The sequence below is a fragment of the Aquarana catesbeiana genome, linkage group LG09, assembly GCF_042186555.1.
Source record: "Aquarana catesbeiana isolate 2022-GZ linkage group LG09, ASM4218655v1, whole genome shotgun sequence".
Classification (NCBI taxonomy): Eukaryota; Metazoa; Chordata; class Amphibia; order Anura; family Ranidae; genus Aquarana; species Aquarana catesbeiana.
Window position 1 is genome coordinate 221,690,831 of NC_133332.1, and position 24,831 is coordinate 221,715,661.

General features: G+C 46.0%; 1 protein-coding gene across 2 annotated transcripts in view; it reads left to right on the forward strand.

Annotated features, from left to right (window-relative positions):
• GRIPAP1 (GRIP1 associated protein 1) overlaps window positions 1–24,831 on the forward strand; it is a 195,825-nt gene that overhangs the window by 133,139 nt on the left and 37,855 nt on the right. For both annotated transcript variants that reach the window (XM_073599789.1, XM_073599790.1), the window contains one exon: window positions 24,134–24,288. In XM_073599789.1, the coding sequence (XP_073455890.1) occupies window positions 24,134–24,288 (155 nt within the window). The remainder of the gene's footprint in view (window positions 1–24,133; window positions 24,289–24,831) is intronic.

Sequence of the window (24,831 nt, forward strand, 5' to 3'; positions counted from 1 at the left end):
TAACTCCTGAAAAGATCTTAAGGATCCATTCGACATAATATCTTTCAGAAGTTTAATATTGTACCGGGCCCAAATCCTCGGGTCAGGGATTGTTCTAAAGTGCGGGAGCAATGGCTTCCCCCAAAGTGGACAGAAGGGGGACCAATGGTTGGGAGAAAGAAACCTCTTCCTAGCCACGTTCCATACCCTAAGAGTGGCCCTGGCTGGGGTCGGCAAGGAAGGATAGGGCGAGGCTCCTCGATATATCAGGTTACCCAATTCCCTGAGCGAGCCCACAATCGCTGCCTCTAGGCAGACTGCGGCATTCGCTTTAGATTGCTCCAGCCACCACCTAACCGTAACCAGCATGGCCGCCAAATAATACAGCAGCAGATTAGGTAAAGCCAGGCCGCCACACTCAACAGGGAGCTGGAGAGTTGATCTAGCCAACCTAGGAGGGGATCCCTGCCATAAAAAAGTTCCAATACAGCTATCTAGTTCCCTGAAAAAAGATTGGGGTATCCATACCGGACAGTTCCTGAAGATATAAATAAATTTTGGAAGATAGATCATCTTCAGGATATTTATCCATCCCAGTAAATTCAGTGGTAGATTTGCCCATCTAGAGCAATGCTCCTTGAGCCTGGTCACTACTGGCTGGAGATTGAGACGCCGAAAAGATTGGGGGTCCCGTGTAACCCTAATACCCAGATATAGAAATTCATCCACCCATTTCAGTGCGGTCTGTGCCGCTGATTGTCTGGCCTGGGTATCAAGCGGGAACAGAACAGATTTGCCCCAATTGATACGGATGCTGCAGGCGGTATTTTTAGCGCAATAACGCCTGCAAACCGCCCCAGTGTGAAAGGGGCCTACGGGACACATGTCTCACCCCTCTGTTTATGATCATGCTCCTAGTACTGCTTTGATACAAAACTGAGGGATGCTGGTAGTAGGAGGGATTATCCCGGACTTTGTTTGCCACTATCCAATCCTCCTATAGGAAGTATAACAGGACCTTTGTGTCCCTCCAGTAGTTCAGATATCAATAAAATTAGTACACAAATCCTGTTTCGCCATCCTGTTCCCTAAACCTGACATGCTGCTAGAGTTGTGAGTGATTGGAACTCTGCTATTTGTTGCACTGCATTCATTTTGAGGCTGGACATAAGATGTACAGTAGACTACAGTTTAGTAGTGTTCAAGTGACAGTGATACCTTGGAATCATGTCTACCCATAGTAAGAAATAAACTTTGCTTTATTTGCCGTTACATCCAGTACAGATTACTGTGATTTATAGAGCTGTAAATTAAAGTGCCTCTCACTTTTATCGATCATTTGGGATGTGTGGAGGTGAGAGCTCTAATGCTGCCCAGAAGTTTTGCCCATTCAGAACAGTTCAGTGTGTAGCAGTGGGAAATGCTGCAGATATGTGCTCCTGTTCGTGTCTTTACTCCTACCTGCTACAGTCTCTATTTTTTTTAGTTGACAGAGTTACTATAATCAGAGCACACAGCAGCTTTCTGCTACCCTTACCGCTGGCATTCTTGGCTCAGCTGGTGTTGTTTACTAATTCATCTAGTGCTATTGAAGAGTGGTGACTGTAGAACTGGCAGTGCTTCTTTAAGAAATTACCAAATAAACTCCCAAAATTCGTACTGGATAGGCATACACTGTAGTAATGTCACGTGTCGCCCTTAGGAGGTGACCAACTTGGCATTTGAGTCCCAAAAAACAAAGTGGTTTTCCACCACCAACATGAGTAATTCTATATCTCTATGCCAATGAACTGTATCTTGATAAAATTCAGCAGCTTTTGCTGTTGACTTGGCTAGTGCCAGGCATCGTGGGTGTCTGAGCGGATGTCGGTGCAATGCCAGCGCTTGCTGTTCCTTATGCCACCTGTTTGCCGGCCCGCCTTGGCATCATCATCCTTCTCCACCCCTCCCAGCTCATGTTGGCTCTCCTTTCACTATCCGTCCTTGGGTTGTCACTGGATCCTCTTACATCTTCTCCCCACTGCTGTAGCGTCATCTCCTGTACAACTTGACTTAAAAACTTATCAAAGTCACTCAGCCTGCCTTCTTTCTGTGTGTGCTTGAGATGTTTATGTAGGGAAAAGGGCATGTTTGAATTGGTGCTGTATTTAAAATATAGCAATGTAATTTATGGGTTCAGCAAACAGCTTCACTTTTTTTTGTAAATTATATTTTCCTGTTATTTTCCTTTACTCATTTTGTGTCTCTTTTATAACAAGCAGTGGTAGAAAAACTATCAATTATTAATTTACTAAACATGCATCAGTAAGATCACTGATATCTAGTGATGTCACCATCCTCTAATAAATGGCACAGGGTGCATTCGCAGTGATGTCACCATCCTCTAATAAATGGGACAGGGTGCATTCGCAGTGATGTCATCATCCTCTAATAAATGGGACAGGGTGCATTCCCAGTGATGTCATCATCCTCTAATAAATGGGACAGGGTGCATTCGCAGTGATGTCATCATCCTCCAATAAATGGGACAGGGTGCATTCGCAGTGATGTCACCATCCTCTAATAAATGGACAGGGTGCATTCGCAGTGATGTCACCATCCTCTAATAAATGGACATGGTGCATTCACAGTGATGTCACCATCCTCTAATAAATGGGACAGGGTGCATTCGCAGTGATGTCACCATCCTCTAATAAATGGACAGGTTGCATTTTCATGTCACTGACCTGTAGTGAACAGACTGGCTACTATTTCTGTTCCAATATTTATTGGTTTTAACAAGTTTACAATGAATTAATTGTAAATAATTGAAGACAGAACAGTAACCATCTTACGAACAACCATTTTAATTATAACTGTAGTCAACAATGTTTCAGAACTGACTAAGACTAAGTTCACACTGTTGTGTGGGTGTGGTTGCGGTTGTGGGACAGCGTGTAAATCTCACCAATTCCTGCACCTGCAGCCAACACACTCTACTCTTTTGCAGACATTCTTAATGGTACCCCTAAGCATCTGAAAGCACGGAGCCTTTCCAGGTGCGGGAAATCGCATGCTACAAAGGCAAACTATTTCCCTGCGGCTGCATTTTTAAAAAGGTGCAGTGACTTTTTTTTTTTCTTGCAGGTACAGCAGTCCATTCAAATGAATGGGCTGCTGTGCCCACACGATCGCAAGCCGCAGAAAATGCATAGGTGTGAACCTAGAGTTAAAATGGATCATTCTTTGTGATGCCAATATTCTCTAGAGCAGGGGTCTCCAACTTTATAAACAAAGGAACAGTTTGCTGTCCTTCAAACTTTAAGGGGGTCTGGAGTAGAACATGTCCTGGTGTCAGTGGGAGTCAACAGCATCCCTTCTTTGGTATTAGGGGGAGGAATAGTGTCCCATCATTGGTATGGGGGGGGGGGGGGATAGTGCCCCTATCATTGGTGTCAGTGTGAGAAATAACTCCCCATTGTTGGTGTCAGTGGGAGGATTAGTACCCCAATCATTGGTGTCAGTGTGAGAAATAATGCCCTATCGTTGGTGTCAGTGGGAGGAATAGTGCCCCATCGTTAGTATCAGTGGGAGGAATAGTGCCCCATCGTTGGTATCGGTAGGAGGAATAGTGCCCCATCGTTGGTATCGGTGGGAGGAATAGTGCCCCATCGTTGGTGTCTGTGGGAGAAATAGTGTCCCATCATTGGTACCAGTGGGAGGAATAGTACTCCATCATTGGTATCGGTGGGAGGAATAGTGCCCCATCATTGGTATCCGTGGGAAGGAATAGTGCCCCATCGTTGGTGTCAGTGAGAGGAATAGTGCCCCATCATTGGTGTCAGTGGGAGGAATAGTGCCCCATTGTTGGTGTCAGTGGGAAGAATAGTGCCCCATCATTAGTGGGAGGAATAGTGCTCCATCTTTGGTGTCAGTGGAAGGAATAGTCCCCCATCGTTGGTGTCAGTGGAAGGAATAGTCCCCCATCGTTGGTGTCAGTGGGAGGAATAGTGCCCCATCGTTGGTGTCAGTGGGAGGAATAGTGCCCCATCGTTGGTGTCAGTGGGAGGAATAGTGCCCCATCGTTGGTTTCAGTGGGAGGAATAGTGCCCCATCGATGGTGTCAATGGGAGGAATAGTGCTCCATCGTTGGTGTCAATGGGAGGAATAGTGCCCCACCCATCATTGGAGCACAGGTGTGTCAGGAGGAAGGTGTCTCTGGAGCTCCTCCAGGTGATCTGTGTGAGAGGGGAGTGGTGGTGAAATCTCTCCCAGCTCTCCTGGCCCCTTTCTGGGGAAGCCATGGAGGACAGCGGGGCCTCTCCTGCTGGAAGCTCCCAGCCATCTCCTGGGCCATCGGGTGACATGCCTTCCTCTGTACAAACCATGGTTGGGGATCTTTCTGCCCCTGGTGAGGGTGAAGGCTCAGAGGCAATTCAGGAGCGAGTGGTGGCCGGCATTAAAGCCCTGAATAGGGAAAGAGACAAACTCTATAAACTGAGAGCGGAGCTGAAGCGCTTGAGAAGGCAGCATGAGGGCTTACACAGCCAGAAACGTGGGTCCATGGATCTGGAGATCCAACTGGCCAAGGTCCGGGTGGAACATCAGGAGACCATTGTGGCCATGATGGAAGGCAGAGATGGGCCCTTCAAAGAAAAATAAGGTTTGCCAGGATGACAAAAATGGAGGTGGAGGAGGAGACCCCCAGTTCAGACCCCTGCCCCCTCAGGGAGAGGTAAGCAGCCCCATGCCTTCCCAGGACTCAGGAGGTATGCTCAGGGTAATCCAGGCAATGGAGTCTCCTATGCGGGAAGATCAGCTGGTGTTTCATGAGGAGGACATTACTGATAATGTGCCTGACAAGGTAAAGCCCGTCAAGCCCCATGTGGTGCATAAAACTGTTTTTGTGAACACTGTGACTGATACTGACAATGTGCCCAGTGATCGGGCTGCTGATCCCATGTGTAGCAATGCTGTGCCTGCTGATGCTGCAGTGCAGCAAAAAATGCATTTAAAAAATGACATTCCTGCAGAGGAACTGCAAGATTCAGCAGAACCAATTAACCCCCCTTTAGCTGAGTCTAAAGCTGTTTGCCCCACAGCTGCTGAAGACTCTACAGCACAGCTTCAGGAGACAGCTGGTATTACATCAGAAACTGTGACTATTCCTGATGGGAATGTGAATGTTTGTGTGACTGATAAAAATCATCCCAGTACCAGTGTGATGAACAATGGTCCCAGTACAAGTGTGATAGACAGTCCTACCAACTCCGTTCCAGCAGTTAATAATAATAATTGTAATGTACAGACTAATGTGACATCAGTGTGGGGCCTTGGCCCTGATAAACCTACATTTGCTCAGGTGGTACACTCTGCTCCTGGTGGCTCCGCCCCCAAGCGGGTTTTCCCCCTGCGGCCTACCACTTTGAACACCCCAGGATCTGGTCTTGGGTCTCTGGCTTCTGCTGGGGGTCCGAGACGAAATGTAGTGATTCTTAAATGGGAAGGTGGTGCAATCCCTCCAGCACGGCGTGTAGTGGTGGACATGATTTTGGAGATGGGTTTTGGGGCAAACGATCTGTATGCCCTAATACATGTTGCTGGGAGCCGGGAATATACTATTAGTTTCACCAGGCCAGAGGGTCTTGACCTGTTCTGGGAGCGATATGAGGCTCGGTGCAGGTCAAGACCCGAATGGGAAGGTCTGGCCCCAGTTGCGGTTTCACAAAGGTCTACAGTGAAAAAAATCACAATTATCCTCACTAATGAGAGTGTTCCTGCTCGAAATTTAGAGGTCTAGTTAAAGAATTATGGTGAGGTATTGACTAAGCTCGATAAAATACTTGATGAACGTAACATCTGGACTGGGGGTTGGTCGGTTACAGTCAGGTTGGCCAGGGATGGGAATGTTGTCCGTCACCTGCCCTCCTCAGCTTTTATAGGGAGGGATAGGATGACTATTTTCTACCCTGGTCAGCCGAAGCTGTGTCACCGCTGTGGAAAAAAAGGGGCATTTGAGCTCCTCCTGTTCAGCCTTGATATGTTCAGTGTGTCGGGGTCAGGGTCATATGGCCAAGGACTGCACCGAGATGATCAGGTGCAACCTGTGCCTGCGCCTTGGCCACCCCTATAGCAGATGTCCTGAAGCCTGGCACAATATAGCGAAGGAGGTACTAGATGACTTGTCAGGGCTGGACAGGATGGAGGGTGAGGCCCCTGGTGTACCATCCTCCTCTGCGGTGACCGACTCCCCTGGTCCTGTTCAGGATCCCTCTCCAGTTCCTGTAGCCACCCCTCTGGTGTCTGTAAGTATTCCTTCTGTATCTGTCTCTGTGTCCCCCCCCGCCTACTGTACCCTCTCCTCTTATGTCAGAACCTTCCAAGTCAGTGCCCCCTGAGTCAGTTCCCCCCCAGGAGTCTACCCCTCCTAAGTCTGACTCAAAGGGAGCACCCCCCCACCAGGAGTGGTAGCATGTACTAAAAAGGTTGCTTCTTCCTCTGTAAAGAAGTCTTCTGTAAAGACATCAAAGACAAAAATAAGAGATGAGGGCATCTCTGAAGCGGACCTGCAGTACCTGGAGGAGAGAAGGAAGGTTGGGAAGCGGAAGAAGCAGGCGGTGAGGACGGAACGGGCTCCAGTGCTTGTCTCCAACCGTCATAGGTCCTCTACGTGGGATATTTCCTCATCTGGAGCTTCTTCGGAGCGAAGTTCCGATTCTGAAATGGAATTTGAGGCAGCCTCAAGAAAGAGAGAGGCTTCTGGTGATGAGCAGCAGAGGGGAGCTAAGAAGCAATCCACCCAATAACCCAAATGGCGGTTCCCCCTCCGTTAAAAGTGGTGACAATAAATGTCACCAGCATTAAGTCAGTAAGAGCTCGTTCTATGGCCTTCTTTTTGTTCAGCCAATTAGACGCTGACATTTTATTTTTGCAAGAGACTAGGCTCACCTCCTTGGCAGATATTCATATGGCCAAGAGAGTTGAGATATGGTCCATCTTACTGGTCTCTTGCGGCCGAGCCTTATGGCGGTGTTGTTTAAAACCGGCATGGTAACTGTCCGGCGGGTTATTGAGGTGGAGATTGGGAGATGTATAGTCTTAGACGTCCTTGTGGGAGGGCAGGACCTGCGCCTAATTAATGTCTATGGGCCGCACACAAAGTGGGACAGGAAGTGCCTTTTTACAAGGATCAAGCCATTTCTTTTTACATCCCAGCAAGTGGTCTTTGGAGGTGACTTTAATACAGTAACTAGGTCCAAGGACAGGAAGGACTTCAAGGACAGGCTGGGATATGATAGCGTTTTTTTAAATAGTATGGTTAGGGATGCTGGTCTTGTGGATGTGCACATTAAGCACCTCCCAGATGACACTGGGTTCACCTTTCATCGAGGTAATAGTCAGAGTAGGATAGATAGGTTTTTTTGAAGGAGACCTCTGCTTTCTCACCCCCAGTGGTGCAGGCAGTAGAGTTCTCTGATCACTGTATGCTATCTGTGGTCCTGAATGCTTCAGACGCCCCTCAGAGGGGTAAGGGCATCTGGAGACTGAATTCGACTCTACTCAAGGAAGAACATGTTAGACAATCCTTTGAGGATTTCTTTCAGGCACAGGTGACCATCCTGGACTTTTGTAGCAGCAAGGCTGAGTGGTGGGAGCTGACCAAAAAGAGGATTGCTGGATTCTTCAGGGGCCTAGCCAATATAAAGCAGTTTAATAAATACATGACCTACCAATGTTTACAGAGGAAGCTGGATATTCTTGTCTTGAGAGGAGGAGATCCTGGGGCAATCTCCGAAGTGAAACTCCTTCTCAGAAAGTGTCAATATGACCGGCATGCCTCTTTGGTTCTGGAGAGGGACTATGGGAAGTACCACTCGCCTGACCCTTACCAGAACTGCAAACAAGGTGTAGCAGTTAAAATGGTCGTTGGCCTTAAGGACAGTACAGGTTCCTTGACAAAGTCCAGGTCAGGGATTCTGGAGGTCGTGAGGTCTTTTTATGCTGACCTTCTTGGGGGGAAAGAGCTTGACCGTGACAAGATGCAAAGCTTTTTGGACTCTACTCCAGGTCTAAATGATGAAGATGTCCCATTGATGAATTTGACAGAGGAGATCACAGTTGAAGAGGTGATGAGGGCAATTGAACAGCTTGCCATCAAAAAGTCACCTGGACCAGATGGCTTGACGGCTGAGTTTTACAAAGCTTTTAAGCCTATTCTGGCCCCACATTTGGTAGAGGTTTTTAACAGTTGCCTTGCAGAGGGGGTACTTCCCCCTTCCATGAGGCACTCGGCTGTGATTCTTCTTTCAAAGGGTAAAGATCCTTCGATGATTGAGAATTGGCGCCCCATCAGCCTTCTTAATGTCGATAGAAAGATACTGGCAAAGATATTTTTCTGGCGCCTATCGTCAGTAGCAGAGTCTTTGCTTTCTCGCCATCAGCACTGTTCGGTCCAGGGTAGGAGCACCTTCACAGCGGTTTTAGCTGTCCGGGAGGCCTTGGAGCGATGCAGGGCTGCAGGCTGGGGAAAGTATTTGCTGACATTGGATCAGGCAAAGGCTTTTGATCATGTTAACCATGAGTACCTGTGGTTGCTCCTTAGTAAGTACGGTCTGCCGAGTGGTTTTGTCGATTGGTTGAAAGTCTTGTATAATGGGGCAGAAAGCTTTCCTCTTGTTAATGGTTGGGTTGGGCAGTCCTTTGAGGTTGGCTCTGGAGTGCGTCAAGGTTGTCCCCTGAGTCCCCTGCTCTATGTGTTTGCAATCAACCCTTTCATCAGGAAGCTACAGAGCAGCATGTTGTGTGGGGTGCCAGTGGGGCTCCCAGGTGAGCCGCCTTTGAGGGTTGTTGCCTATGCGGACGATGTGTCGGTGATTGTCACCGGGGCGGATGAAGCAGAGGAGGTGGTCTCTCTGACATCACGGTATTCTGAAGCATCAGGCTCCAAGATCAATCAGGAAAAGAGTGAAGTTTTCTGGATGGGAAAGGAAGGTGAGGGGTTTGATCTCCCGGACACCTTTCCAGTGCCCCAGGAAAGAATTAAGATTCTAGGCATTGAATTTGGACCTGGCGATTATGGCCTCAAAAACTGGGAAGGCAGACTGGAAATTACCAATACTAAGGTGGTCAGCTGGAGGAGATGGAAGTTATCTATGAGGGAAAGGGTTGATCTGATTAAGACTTACCTGATTCCGATCTTCTTGTATGTCAGCTTTGTCTGCATCTTGCCATTGTCTCTCTATGCTAGGGTCAGTAGTGTGTTCTTCCAGATGTTGTAGGGGAACAGACTGAACCCCATCAAGCGGAATGTCACCTATCTATCCAGGAGTGAGGGTGGCTTAGGTATGGTCAACCCAGTTCTTTTCACTGCTTTTTCTCAAGTTTAACATTGGTAATATGCTTGCAGTGGAACCTCCTGGATGGGTAGGCATTTTTAGATCTTGGTTTAGGCCTTTTCTGCGACTTTGGGAAGAAGGTGGCCAAGTGAAGAATCTCAGGGGTCATCGTGGTCAGCTACCAGCCTATGTCGCTCCCTGCCTGAATTTATTACGGCAGTGGCGATTGTCGGCTGAAGATCTCAGATCGGTTCCAAGGAAAGTCCTTATGAGTCGAGTCTTGAGCGAAGTCTTTCATGACCCACTGGCCTTAAGGGATTGCCCAGGCCCAGTTTTGAGGGCAGGGTTATGACTTATTAATTTGGACAGAGTACCCCCTAAATTTAGGGATCTGGCCTGGTTGTGCTTCCATGGGAGGCTCTATGTTAGGGGCAATTTGAAATTCCGCAGTGGGGTGGATCGTAGCTGTCCTCGGGAGGAGTGTGCAGGTGAGGAGGAGACTATGGACCATTTTCTGCTTCATTGCCCTTTTAACATAGAGGTGTACAAACAGGTGGGGCGGGCCCTCGGTGTTCCTTTCCTCTCCAGGCTGGGTTATGCTGAGTGGGTGTACGGAGCATTCAATACTGGTGGGGTTTTTTGTTTGGATACACTTTTTCTAGTTAGCCTAGTAGTCCGTTATTTCACCTGGAACGCACGGTGTCAGGTCTGCATTCGGCATAAAATCCTTCCTGTTCAGGTGGTGGTGTATGACATTTTGCATGAGGTGGAGAAGATTCGGGTACTTGAGAGAGACAAGCGGAGTCAGGGGGCTTGGTTGAAGGCGTGGAGGGGTTTCAAGCCTCCCTGATTGCCAGGAGTCTCTTTCCCGGGTGTGGCTGTCTGTCTCTTACCCTAGATTATTATTTTTTGGATTAATATTTGATAAATGGCTGCGTACATAGGTGATGGGTTTTTGCCTCTTAGCCCCTCTCTGCTGCTTTATGTAAATAGTTTTTGGTAGTGGATTATGTATATATTATATATATTCTGAACATGGATGTGTATTCCTTGGATTTCTGTTGAAGTTTTGTACTATGGTTTGTTTTTTACTTTTGTATAAAATTGGTTGCTTGATTCTTTTTAATAAAAGATCAGTAGTGCTCTATCGTTGGTGTCAATGGGAGGAATAGTGCTCCATCGTTGGTGTCAATGGGAGGAATAGTGCTCCATCGTTGGTGTCAATGGGAGGAATTGTGCTCTCTTTAGTGTCTGTGGAAGGAATAGTGCCCTGTCCTTAGTGTCTGTGGAAGGAATAGTGCCCCAAGGGCTGGATAAAACAAGCAAAGGGCAACATCTGGCCCCCTTGCAGCAGTTTGGAGACCACTGCTCTAGAGAATAGATAGGCTGCATTGTTAGTCCATTCTTCCATAAATGGACTGATTTGTGTTCTCAGTGATGTCACTAGGCCTCCCCCAGATTATGCTGAGAATTGTATTCCTAAAATAGCAGCCAAGTGAAAGAAGCCCTCCTCATGCAGCCAGGTTGAGATGGAGATGTGGAGTTAGTGATGCATACATTAGTTATTCGGAGCACAGCACTAAACCTTTAAACCATGTCAGTGGGAGGAATAGTGCCCCATCGTTGGTATCAGTGGGAGAAATAGTGCCCCATCATTGGTATCGGTGGGAGGAATAGTACCCCATCGTTGGTATCAGTGGGAGGAATAGTGCCCCATCGTTGGTGTCGGTGGGAGGAATAGTGCCCCATCGTTGGTGTCAGTGGGAGGAATAGTGCCCCATCGTTGGTGTCTGTGGGAGGAATAATGCCCCATCATTGGTGTCTGTGGGAGGAATAGTGTCCCATCATTGGTACCAGTGGGAGGAATAGTGCCCCATCGTTGGTATCAGTGGGAGGAATAGTGCCCCATCATTGTGATCGATGGGAGGAATAGTGCCCCATCGTTAGTGGGAGGAATAGTGCCCCATCGTTAGTGGGAGGAATAGTGCTCTATCGTTGGTGTCGGTGGGAGGAATAGTGCCCCATCCTTAGTGGGACTAAAAGTGCTCCATCGTTGGTGTCAGTGGGAGGAATAGTACATCATATTTTACAGCGCACACATACAAGAATGACATTTCCTGCAGGGCTAGTTAAAAACACCTGAACATATTCAAAAAATACGGGGGTTTGGTCACACTATATGGTCATATAGTGCTAAGCCCACTTACTGCGACAAAGTAATTTACTAAATTTACTAAACATGCATCAGTAAGATCACTGATATCTAGTGATGTCACCATCCTCTAATAAATGGACAGGTTGCATTTTCTTGTCACTGACCTGTAGTGAACAGACTGGCTACTATTTCTGTTGCAATATTTATTGGTTTTAACAAGTTTACAATGAACTAATTGTAAATAATTGAAGACAGAACAGTAACCATCTTAGTGCCCCATCGTTAGTGGGAGGAATAGTGCTCCATCGTTGGTGTCAGTGGGAGGAATAGTACAAAATATTTTACAGCGCACACATACAAGAATGACATTTCCTGCAGGGCTAGTTAAAAACACCTGAACATATTCAAAAAATATGGGGGTTTGGTCACACTATATGGTCATATAGTGCTAAGCCCACTTACTGCGACAAAGTACCCCGAATTAGTAGGTCCTGCACTAGTAATAGAATGGAAGATCCTTTGTCTCAACCATGGGAGCTGAACTCCTCTATGTGGGAGAACTGAAGGGGATACATCCTAAACACTGGTGGCCACTAAATAGGAGGTAATGAGGAGGGGGAGGGGTGCTCCAGCCCAAAAGACCTGGTCAGGGCCTATTACAATATACAAGAACATATTTGGGGGGCACACCATACAATGCGTTTAAATTCAAGATGGTGCTGCATCGATGGTGTCAATGGGAGGAATAGCGTTCCATCATTGGTGTCAATGGGAGGAATAGTGCTCCATCGTTGGTGTCAATGGGAGGAATAGTGCTCCATCGTTGGTGTCAGTGGGAGGAATAGTGTTCCATCATTGGTGTCAATGGGAGGAATAGTGCTCCATCGTTGGTGTCAGTGGGAGGAATAGTGCTCCATCTATGGTGTCAATGGGAGGAATAGTGTTCCATCGTTGGTGTCAATGGGAGGAATAATGCTCCATCGTTGGTGTCTGTGGCAGGAATAGTGCCCTGTCTTTAGTGTCTGTGGAAGGAATAGTGCCCTGTCTTTAGTGTCTGTGGAAGGAATAGTGCCCCAAGGGCTGGATAAAACAAGCAAAGGGCCACATCTGGCCCCCTTGCAGCAGTTTGGAGACCACTGCTCTAGAGAATAGATAGGCTGCATTGTAAGTCCATTCTTCCATAAATGGACTGATTTGTGTTCAGTGATGTCACTAGGCCTCCCCCAGGCTGAGAATTGTATTCCTACAATAGCAAGTGAAAGAAGCCCGCCTCATGCAGCCAGGTTGAGATGGAGATGTGGAGTTAGTGATGCATACATTAGTTATTCGGAGCACAGCACTAAACCTTTAAAGCATGACAGACTTGGCCAATCAGTGACGTTGACAATCATGGAAGCATAAGCACCTCATATAAACTGGCCAACCCTTGTTCAGCCTCTGTTGAGGTAATATTGTGTCATAAGGTTGAGTATCGCTCTTTGGTGTCCCCCTTTTTCCCAGTCACAGTTGCAGAGATGCTTGAACATCTGCTTAGCCCTCTTGGGACTGCAGACCTGTAAACACGGGTGGTTTCTTGCTGACTTGGCACACATTGGGGTGATGAATTACCTGGCTTTGGTAGAGAGCTATAAAGCTGTGATGTTCTGAGCTTTGACAGGTAAGGGGTTAAATGATGCAGGCCTCGGGCATGTAAATAGTTGGGGGGTAATTGACACTAGCATATGAAGGGTTAAGTGTGAGATGGGTTAAATGTTTGGGCTATGATAAGCAAGGTGCTACAGATGCTGTGCTGGGCTTTGACAGGTGAGGGAAAGTGATGTTGTGCTGGGCTTTGTCAGGTGAGGGAAAGTGATGTTGTGCTGGGCTTTGTCAGGTGAGGAAAGTGATGTTGTGCTGGGCTTTGTCAGGTGAGGGAAAGTGATGTTGTGCTGGGCTTTGTCAGGTGAGGAAAGTGATGCTGTGCTGGGCTTTGTCAGGTGAGGAAAGTGATGCTGTGCTGGGCTTTGTCAGGTGAGGAAAGTGATGTTGGGCTGGGCTTTGTCAGGTGAGGAAAGTGATGTTGGGCTGGGCTTTGTCAGGTGAGGAAAGTGATGCTGTGCTGGGCTTTGTCAGGTGAGGAAAGTGATGTTGGGCTGGGCTTTGTCAGGTGAGGAAAGTGATGCTGTGCTGGGCTTTGTCAGGTGAGGAAAGTGATGTTGGGCTGGGCTTTGTCAGGTGAGGAAAGTGATGCTGTGCTGGGCTTTGTCAGGTGAGGAAAGTGATGTTGTGCTGGGCTTTGTCAGGTGAGGAAAGTGATGCTGTGCTGGGCTTTGTCAGGTGAGGGAAAGTGATGTTGTGCTGGGCTTTGTCAGGTGAGGAAAGTGATGTTGGGCTGGGCTTTGTCAGGTGAGGGAAAGTGATGCTGTGCTGGGCTTTGTCAGGTGAGGGAAAGTGATGCTGTGCTGGGCTTTGTCAGGTGAGGGAAAGTGATGCTGTGCTGGGCTTTGTCAGGTGAGGGAAAGTGATGCTGTGCTGGGCTTTGTCAGGTGAGGGAAAGTGATGTTGTGCTGGGCTTTGTCAGGTGAGGGAAAGTGATGCTGTGCTGGGCTTTGACAGGTGAGGGAAAGTGATGTTGTGCTGGGCTTTGTCAGGTGAGGGAAAGTGATGTTGTGCTGGGCTTTGTCAGGTGAGGGAAAGTGATGTTGTGCTGGGCTTTGTCAGGTGAGGGAAAGTGATGTTGTGCTGGGCTTTGTCAGGTGAGGGAAAGTGATGTTGTGCTGGGCTTTGTCAGGTGAGGGAAAGTGATGTTGTGCTGGGCTTTGTCAGGTGAGGGAAAGTGATGTTGTGCTGGGCTTTGTCAGGTGAGGGAAAGTGATGTTGTGCTGGGCTTTGTCAGGTGAGGGAAAGTAATGTTGTGCTGGGCTTTGACAAGTGAGGGAAAGTGATGTTGTGCTGGGCTTTGACAGGTACGATATGGCACTGCGTTACTTTAACTGACAATTACGTGGTCCTGTGACGTTGTATCCAAATAAAATTGACGTCCTTTTTTTCCCCACAAATTGAGCTTACTTTTGGTGTTGATCACCTTTGCGGGGGTTTTTTTTTTGCGCTGTAAACCAAAAAAGATTGACAATTTTGAAAATAAAACAATATTTTTAACTTTTTGCTATAAAACGTACCCAATAAAGAAAAAAAAGGAAAAAAAAAATCAAATTTCGTCATCAATTTAGGCTAATATGTATTCTGCTACATGTTTTTAGTAAAAAAAAAAAAAAAATCCCAATAAGCGTATATTGATTGGTTTCCACAAAAGTTATAGCGTCTACAAACTATGGGAAATTTTTATGGAATTTTTCATTTTTTTTTTACTAGTAATGGCGGCAATCAGCATCTTATAGCGGGACTGCGATATTGCGGCGGACAAATCGGACACTAACTGACACTTATTTGGAGTCCAGTGGCACCAATACAGTGATCAGTGCTAAAAAAAATGCACTCTCACTGTACTAATGACACTGGCAGGGAAGGGGTTGACATCAGGGGCGATCAAAGGGTTAAATGTGTCCTTGGGGAGTGCTTGCTAACTGTGGGAAGACAGAGATCTGTGTTCTGGCTTAGCAGAAACACAGGATCTCTGTCTTCCCTACTAATAATGGCAAACTGCTTTGTTTACATAGGCAGGCCACCATTTTGCTTCTCTTGGCAACAATCGGCAGGTCCCGGAGGACATCAGGTCCGCAGGACCCGCTGATTGGCTCCCACTGTGTCCAATCACAGGCGTGCGCGCCCCAGACCCGAAGTGCAAAACCACGTACCTGTACGTGATTCTGCAAGAACATATTTGGGGGGCACACCATACAATGCGTTTAAATTCAAGATGGTGCTGCTATAAGACCTACAAACAGTACAAAATATTTTACAGCGCACACATACAAGAATGACATTTCCTGCAGGGCTAGTTAAAAACACCTGAACATATTCAAAAAAAATACGGGGGTTTGGTCACACTATATGGCCATATAGTGCTAAGCCCACTTACTGCGACAAAGTACCCCGAATTAGTGGGTCCTACTCTAGTAATAGAATGGAAGATCCTTTGTCTCAACCATGGGAGCTGAACTCCTCTATGTGGGAGAACTGAAGGGGATACATCCTAAACACTGGTGGCCACTAATAAGAGGTAATGAGGAGGGGGAGGGGTGCTCCAGCCCAAAAACCTGGTCAGGGCCTATTACAATATACAAGAACATATTTGGGGGGCACACCATACAATGCGTTTAAATTCAAGATGGTGCTGCTATAAGACCTACAAACAGTACAAAATATTTTACAGCGCACACATACAAGAATGACATTTCCTGCGGGGCTAGTTAAAAACACCTGAACATATTCAAAAAAAGATCTTCCATTCTATTACTAGTGTAGGACCCACTAATTCAGGGTACTTTGTCGCAGTAAGTGGGCTTAGCACTATATGACCATATAGTGTGACCAAACCCCCGTATTTTTTTGAATATGTTCAGGTGTTTTTAACTAGCCCTGCAGGAAATGTCATTCTTGTATGTGTGCGCTGTAAAATATGTTGTACTGTACGTGATTCTGTGCACAGGAGCCGCTGCCCCGCAGTAAATGTACATGGGTCAGTCAGCAAGGGGTTAATGATGCTTTGCTAGGCTATCGTAGGGGAAAGTAAAGGTGGCTGTCTTGGGCTGTGGTAGGAACAAGGTAAATGGTGCTATATTGCGCTGCGGTAGGAGAAAGGGAAAATGAGGCTGTGCTGGGCTCTGGCACGAGAAGGGTTAAGGTCTGCTATGCTGACTGCTAGCCAGAGGGGAATTATGTGATGGTGGCCTTAGTTCTGGCAGGAGGGGAGTTAAGTGATGATATATTGAACTCCTATTGGAGACGAGAGATCTTTTCTGGGGCTCTGGCAGGATTTCCAATTAAAGTGTCACTAAACCCACATCAAACAAACATCAATAAATGCTGTATTACATGCTGTTCATACTCAGTCAGTGAGGGGGACATTTACTAAAACTGGAGCACTCAGAACCTGGTGCAGCTGTGCATGGTAGCCAATCAGCTTCTAACTTAAGCTTGTTCAATTGAAGGGTAACTCCACTTTTGTGGGGAAAAAAATAAAATAATATAGCATATACAATTGCGACACAAGTCATATTATAATTGAATGTTATTAAAAATTACCTTTCCTTTTCAATCTGCAACACCTGTAATTTTCAGTAATATGCCATGCAATATGGCTACCTGGAGGAGTTCTGTACACAGAATGCCCCCCAGATATGTAATTTTCCCAGAAGTCTGCACTAAGATACAAGTCAGATTTCAGGCATCCCCTGCAACAAAAATGTCATTTTTGGTGAGATACTCCCAATAGGAAATCACATCTAAAGGGATGCAGGCTCAGCAGTATTCCTCATCAGAGCTTTCCAGGTGCAGCAGCTGGTTGATTATGAAACCACTCCCATTACACACCTTTCACAATGGGGCCGCGTTAGCGATAAAGCGCCGCTCGTTTTAGCGGCACTTTAGCGATGTTTAAGCTGTGCTTTTCGGCCGCTAGCGGGGCGCTTTCAGCCCCAAAGAAGGGATCACAAACTCCCATGTTGCGGCGCTGCCTATTCATTCCAATCCCCTATTTGATAGACGCTATAACTTTTGCGCAAACTAATCAATATACGCTTTTTGCCATTTTTTTTTTTTTTTTTTTTTTTTACCAAAAATATGTAGAAAAATACATATTGGCCTAAACTGATGAAGACATTTGTTTTGTTTTTTTTTTTTTTGGAAATTCATTATAGCAAAAAGTAAAAAATATTGGGTTTTTTCAAAATTGTTGCTCTTTTTTTGTTTATAGCGCAAAAGATAAAAACCGTAGAGGTGATCAAATATCACCAAAAGAAAGCTCTTTTTGTGGGAAAAAAAGGGACATCAATTTTGTTTGTGCACAACATCACATGACCACGCAATTGTCAGTTAAAGCAACGCAGTGCTGTATTGCAAAAAAGGGCTGGTCATTAAGGGGGCAAATCCTTCCGGTCCTTAAGTGGTTACTGTCACTTTAAGGCTGCTTTCACACTAAAAGGGCTGGCTTAAGCGCCACTCGCTTTAGTGGCGATTGTGCACCGCTTTTCGGTCGCTATCGGGCCGCTTTTAACCTAAATAAAAAAAGGGGAGTTAAAAACTCCCGTTTTGCTGCCCTGCTCATTCATTCCTATGGGCAGGGCGTTTTGGGAGTGCTAAATACAGCGCTCCCAACCCGCCACCAAGATACTGCTTGCAGGACTTTTTGGAACGTCCCGTAGTGTGAAGACTGGAATGATTGGGAGGCGGTTTTCAGGCACTTTGCAGAGGCTTTTTCTAAAGCGCCTGAAAACCACCCCAGTGTGAAAGGGGTCTAAGTGAGTTTGTTCCAGGACCCCAGCAGATATCACATTATGTGATCTTGTCTGGGGCCCTGGCAGAAGTAGAGTTATGGTATATTGTCTGGGGCCCTGGCAGAAGTAGAGTTATGGTATCTTGTCTGGGGCCCTGGCAGAAGCAGAGTTATGGTATATTGTCTGGGGCCCTGGCAGAAGCAGAGTTATGGTATATTGTCTGGGGCCCTGGCAGAAGTAAAGTTATGGTATATTGTCTTGGGCCCTGGCAGAAGTAGAGTTATGGTATATTGTCTGGGGCCCTGGCAGAAGTAAAGTTATGGTATATTGTCTTGGGCCCTGGCAGAAGCAGAGTTATGGTATATTGTCTGGGGCCCTGGCAGAAGTGTATTTAAAGCGAGACTTCACTCTCTCATTGACTATTTGTAGTCCTTATGCTGCTAGCATTAAGAAAATTTGATATACCTTAACCACTTCCCTACCCACTTATAGTCATATGACATCCTGGGATGGGATCTCCCATCCTGGGTGGACGTCATATGAAGTCCTGGGATTCCCGGCCGTCTAGGGGGCGCGCGCGCGCGCCGCGTTGCTCGGGACCCGGTGCGTGTGCCCGGCGGCCGCGATGTCCGCCGGGCACACGCGATTGCTCGTTAACCGGGCCGGACCGTGGATCTGTGTGTGTAAACACACAGATCCACAGCCTGTCAGGTGAGAGGAGAGCGATCTGTGTTCCCAGAACGGAGGAACACTGATCGGTCTCCTCCCCTTGTACGTCCCCTCCCCCTACAGTTAGAAGCATTCCCTAGGAAACATATTAACCCCTCCCCGCCCCCTAGTGGTTAACCCCTTCACTGCCTGTCACATTTACACAGTAATCAATGCAATTTTATAGCATTGATCGCTGTATAAATGTGAATGGTCCCAAAAATGTGTCAAAAGTGTCCGATGTGTCCGCCATAATGTCGCAGTCACGAAAAAAAATCGCGATCGCCGCTAAAAAAATAAATAAATTTTTTTTTTAAAAAAATGCCATAAATCTATCCCGTATTTTGTAGACGCTATAACTTTTGCGCAAACCAATCAATATACGCTTATTGCGATTTTTTTTTTTTTTTACCAAAAATATGTAGAAGAATACGTATCGGCCGAAACTGAGGAAAAAATGTGTTTTTTTTTTTAAAAATTGGGATATTTATTATAGCAAAAAGTAAAAAATATTGTGTTTTTTTTCAAAATTGTCGCTCTTCTTTTGTTTATAGCGCAAAAAATAAAAACCGCAGAGGCGATCAAATACCACCAGAAGAAAGCTCTATTTGTGGGGAAAAAAAGGACGTCAATTTTTTTTGGGTACAACGTTGCACGACCGCGCAATTGTCGTTTAAAATGCGACAGCGCTGAAAACTAAAAATTGGCCAGGGAAGGAAGGGGGTGAAAATGCCCTGTATTGAACCGGTTAATATTTATTTACTGTTTTAAACTTTTTTTATTTTTTATTTTTTTATATATTTCCTCAGTTACGTTCTGGTTTCCAGGCAGGCCTAGGCTAATTATGTCATACATCCCAGGAGTCTTCAGCAGAGGAGGGGAGGGGCTTTCCCAACTAAGCACACCCTCCTGCCTGCATGCCTGAGCTTAGGGAAGTTAGATTCCAGGATGTAAATGCTACATGAATCATCTGACTTTACTCAAGATGGCAACCACCACAAATGCTAGGGGTTGTTTTTGAAGTGATTTATCAGCAAAAAAAACAGGGCGATATGGATGAATGTGGGAGTTTGCTTTGAATATTAAACATTATTAAATAGCGTTTTCGGTTTGTGGTGTTCAGATGCAATGTTGTTCCACTTTTAGTGATCTTGTTTGGGACCCTGGCAGAAGTGGAGTTAAGTGATCTTGTTTTCTGATCGGTCCCGCTGTCTTCTGGGACCTGTTTGTGTCTCCCAGAAGGCAGCGTTGGGAAGGAGGAGGGGCCGCAAATGACATAGGTCGCCGCGGCGCCCTGACACGGAAGTGGGAGCAGGTATCTGGTTTTGTCAGGTATGTGCTCCCCCCGAAAGGTGCAAAATGTGGCACTGGAGGGGGGAGGAAGCAGATTAGCGGAGTTTCCACTTTTGGGTGGAACTCCGCTTTAAGTGATCTTGTTCAAGGCCCTGGCAGTAGTGGAGTTAAGTGATCTTGTGTGGGGCCCTGGCAGAAGTGGAGGTAAGTGATCTTGTGTGGGGCCCTGGCAGAAGTGGAGGTAAGTGATCTTGTGTGGGGCCTCGGTAGTAGTGGGGTTAAGTGATCTTGTGTGGGGCCCTGGCAGAAGTGGAGGTAAGTGATCTTGTGTGGGGCCTCGGTAGTAGTGGAGTTAAGTGATCTTGTGTGAGGCCTCGGTAGTAGTGGAGTTAAGTGATCTTGTGTGGGGCCTCGGTAGTAGTGGAGTTAAGTGATCTTGTGTGGGGCCTCGGTAGTAGTGGAGTTAAGTGATCTTGTGTGGGGCCCCAGTAGTAGTGGAGTTAAGTGATCTTGTTTGGGGCCCTGGCAGAAGCAGTGAAGTTAAAGCGGAGCTCCGACGTTTAATATTAGGACACTTCCCTTTCCTGGAATCCAGCAATGTTGGTACCCCAGCCGATGTTTCCCCTGGCTCTCAGGTGCTGCCGCTGCTGTTTGTAGTAAGGGAAACCAGCAATGAAGCCTTTTGGCTTCTTAGCCAGTTCTCTACTGCATGTGCGTGAAATGCGACTCGGTTTCTGAATTGCCCGGCAACGGGGGAAGAAGGAGGGGGGCTGAACTTCCAAGTGATCTTGCTGCGGTGAGATCTCTCGAAGTGGGGACAGGTGCCTGTCAAACAGGTACCCGCTCCCCCCTCCACCCGAAAGGTGCTATATGTGGCACTGGAGGAGGGGGTGGGGGTGGGCGCAGATAAGCAGAGCTTCCATTTTTGGGTTGAACTCAGCTTTAGGTGATCTGGTTCGGGGCCCTGCCAGAAGTTGAATTAAAGGGTAACTCCACTTTTGTGGGGAAAAAAAATAGCAAATAAAGAAAAAATAATATAGCGCATATTGTGACACTAATCATATTGTAATTGAATGTTATTAAAAATGACCTTTCTTTTCAGTTTGCACCCACTGTAATTTTCTGAGAATGCATTGCAATATGGGCTACCTGTAGTTGTTCTGTACACAGTGTGTACTGACCACTCCCCAGAAACATCATTTCCTGCTTGTGTGATTGGCTCACCAATTTTCCCAGAAGTCTGCCTAAGATACAAGTCAGATTTCAGGCATCCCCTGCAACAAAAATGTCATTTTTGGAGAGATACTTCAATAGGAGTATATCTAAAGGGATGCAGGCCCAGCAAATTTCTTCATTAGTGCCCTGCTGCTGCACACAGAAGCACAGACAAACACATAGGGATTTCTTCAGAATAACAAAAGGTAGGTATCTGCAACAAAGGTTGTTATAATCCTTGCCATGTACATAGATCACCTATAGGGGAATGTTTTTGTTCTCAACAAAAGTGGAACTACGCTTTAAAGCGGGGTTCCACTCAAATTTTTAATGTAATCTTACCCCCTTCAGTTAATTGCATAGATGTTCAAATGCCGCATGAAAGTTTTTTTATCGCTGTAATTACCTTTATATTGTACTTTATTGTGGCACTTCCTGTCTCTCCTCCCATGGGAGTAGGCGTGTTTATTGCCTTTCCTTGGCACCGCACTGTCTCCTGGGAGCTTAGTGTCAGGCTTCCCAAGATTCAGTGCGGAAACAATGATCATGCGTGTGAACAAGCTGTGAATGAACAGCATTCACCACATCCCGTAAATCAATGCTTGCGGGCTTCACATGCCAGCAGCTTCACATTTTTTAAGTTATTCTTCAGTACGAAAACAGACAGGGGTGGAAATATTACGCCCAAACTGTGAGTATTATTTTGGGGTTAGCAAAGTGTCTCAATGACCAAAAAAAAAAAAAGATTGGTCGCCGGACTCCCGCTTTAAGTGATCTAATTCAGGGCCGTGGCAGAAACAATTAAGTAATTTTGTTTGGGGCCCTGGCAGAAGTGGAGTTAAGCATCACTCTGCAGATCTCTGCCAATCCAGTTTATGGGAGGTGATTTTCTCAAGGGATTTAAGGCAGTCTAGCGCAGATTAGATAACATAGTGATTTTATAATGTGTCTGGATGCTTGCTGATTGTGCTGCCACCCTGGTTAGCGTAAGAAAGTAATTCTTTGCCTGCCAATCTGACTTACGCTTGTTGCAGAGAGCAATATGGATCCCACAGTTTCTGGTTATCTGTCTGTCCTGGATAGTCTTCAGATCCCAGAGACTTCAGCTCTTACATCTTAAGTGTCACTGCCATCTTCACACTGGTATCGGCTTGTCTTTTCTCTGACTAGGTGGTTGCTCCCAGTCAGTGTGCACATTAGCAACCTAAGCCTGACCAGTTGCCTTTCTGCGCCATTTAACCCCTCCCTAGTCAAATACATGATTCACTGTGCTTTTATCCTTCTACAGCTTCACCCCAGTCTGTGTGCGCAGGTTTCTGGTTGACTCTTATATTATTTCAGTGGAATAATCTTCTTTCTCTGATGCCCGTCCGTGCTGTTACCAAGACTTAGTGTAAAAGGACATGACGTGTTTGGTGAATTTTAAGGCTGTCAGCAAGTGGGGGGCTGCAAGGTGTGAATAATTTAGCTGCAGAAAGATTGGCTGATGTTTTATTTACTAAGGCATAAAGTGGAGAGAGGTGAGGGGGTGTGTCATGAGGAGGATACAGCGGACGTAGAAATTGGGAGGTGGTAGGGGGGTTGGTTGGAGCTCCATGCTTAGTCTGCTGAGCGCTGAACACTCTAAGAAAATGGATCCACTTTATAAAAACCTGAATTATTTACCTTTCAATCAAAACATCACTGCTGTATTCCTGTGCTTTTGCCAAGGAGTTGAATGAACTCTTTATGGGGTTCTGGCACTGTGGGCCTGGGATCATCACTGCAAAAAGGACCTGCTTCACGAAGATGGATTAAATTTGTCCTATGGCACCCATATAGGAAATCTATACACTCGCATCTTTTTCATGTCGCTTAAGCCTGATCCATGCAATAGTACAATTCCTTAGTTCCGCCTTCATTTAAATGCTTTTGGCCAGGCCTTGTATGTATTTTCTTTTATAAGGGATCTTGTTATGATAGAAGGGGGCTGACTTTTCCAACCTTATTTTTAAGATTCGGGCTCCAGGTCTGTCATCTTAATCCTGGGTTCACATCCTAGTAAATCATTACCATGAACAAGTATGCAGGAGTTATGATTTTCCAGAGTACATTGGCTGCATGCTTGGCCATTCACTCATTGACATTGTAAATGCAGGAAAATGGATGACAAGCTTGGTGTTTGTACCCCAAGTGACAGCTTTCATATTTCTCTATTTTACACATCACAATCCCAATGTACTTTCTCTTACTGGCTGGTCTAGACTTTTTGCCTGTGGCAGGTGCCAGGTCTTTGCCTTCCTGGCTGGGCAGTTTCTTTCACTCTGGCATATTCTGGGTCTGCCCTGGGACCTCCTCCCTGGTTACCATGCCTGGACACTCTCTAGTGGGAGCCCCACTTGGTGTACCTGTATAACTTGCCCAGTTGAGATCAACTGGTTGTATTTCAAGGGGCTCTTTTTTTTGGAAAATGCTATGGGATCACAACAGTATATGATTATGCGCTGCTGACTTCCTAATACTATCTGTTACCTGCTGAAAGTATTTATAATTCTGTTTAATCAACCTTGTGATGCAGACATGACTGTTTATCAGACACTATAGCCAGTTCCTGAACTCAGTTAGAACTCCCTACAGACTACACTATATGAGCAGTGCAGCCTGCACTTGAATTCGCCCCCACCTTTGATTGGACGTTGAAGGAGCAGCAGCACATTAATGCTCTACTATTTCTTTTTCAATGGTTTTTATTGGTAATTTTTTCAACAATAACATAGAAGTGATATACAATATAGCAATCCTACTTTGGTCCAGCTTGTTAAAGAAGTGGGTACATACTTGAAAAAGACAAAATTAAACAGCCCAAAAACTCTCGGGCCTATGGGTGGCTTCCTATTCTACTCCACCATTTCATCATCTCAGGAAGCACTGTGTTTTACAATAAACATTATTTAATGTAGAAACCTTATTGGCTCAAAGTTTTGACTCTTCCTGTCCCCATTGACATTCAGCTTTAAGCAATTTGTACGTTAAATGGTGGCAACCTCCATACTCACGTTGTCTAGTTTGTCTAATATTTTTAATCTGATGTTTGTCATCTAATCTTTCACCCCCAGATGTGTCAACCACACATGGCCAGGTAGACCGGAGCAGTCTCGGAAGTGTCCTGAGAGATTTAGTTAAACCGGGAGATGAAAACCTGCGGGAAATGAACAAGAAGCTGCAGAATATGTTGGAGGAACAGTTAACCAAGAATATGCACCTCCAAAAGGTGGGTGACCTGAATTTATCAGAAGTTGTCTTGTTTGGCTTGGGAAGGGTTTTGCTGTTGTTTCTTGCTACCTTTTTTATATAATCGGGAAGAATGCAAAGGCTAGTCAGAATGTTGGAATTTTGCAAGCATTGCAAAAATGTATAGTGTGCTAGTAAAGTTTTCTAACATGTTTGGTGCCCACCAAGTAGCTGGAGCCATGTGCAAGACATGCTGGTAGGTAAGTGGGCCATTCAGCATCCTGAAAGAAGCAGGGATACCACAGCTTCCTAGTATAGAATTAAGATAAAAAGAACATCCTGGTTGACACAAAGAGTATTGCTAATATCCTGAGAAGGGCAGAGGTTTTCTCAACATCCTGGGAGAAATCAGGAGACTGTTAACATTAGGAGAGGCACAGGGAATCGATTAGCATGTTAAGTCAGTGTATTACTAACAAGCTGAGAAAGGTAGGGATTTACTAATATTCTTGGAGATACAGGCAGATCATTCATCATCAAAGAGGCATAGTGACTTTACAAGCAGGGGTTTCAGTGTCCTTCA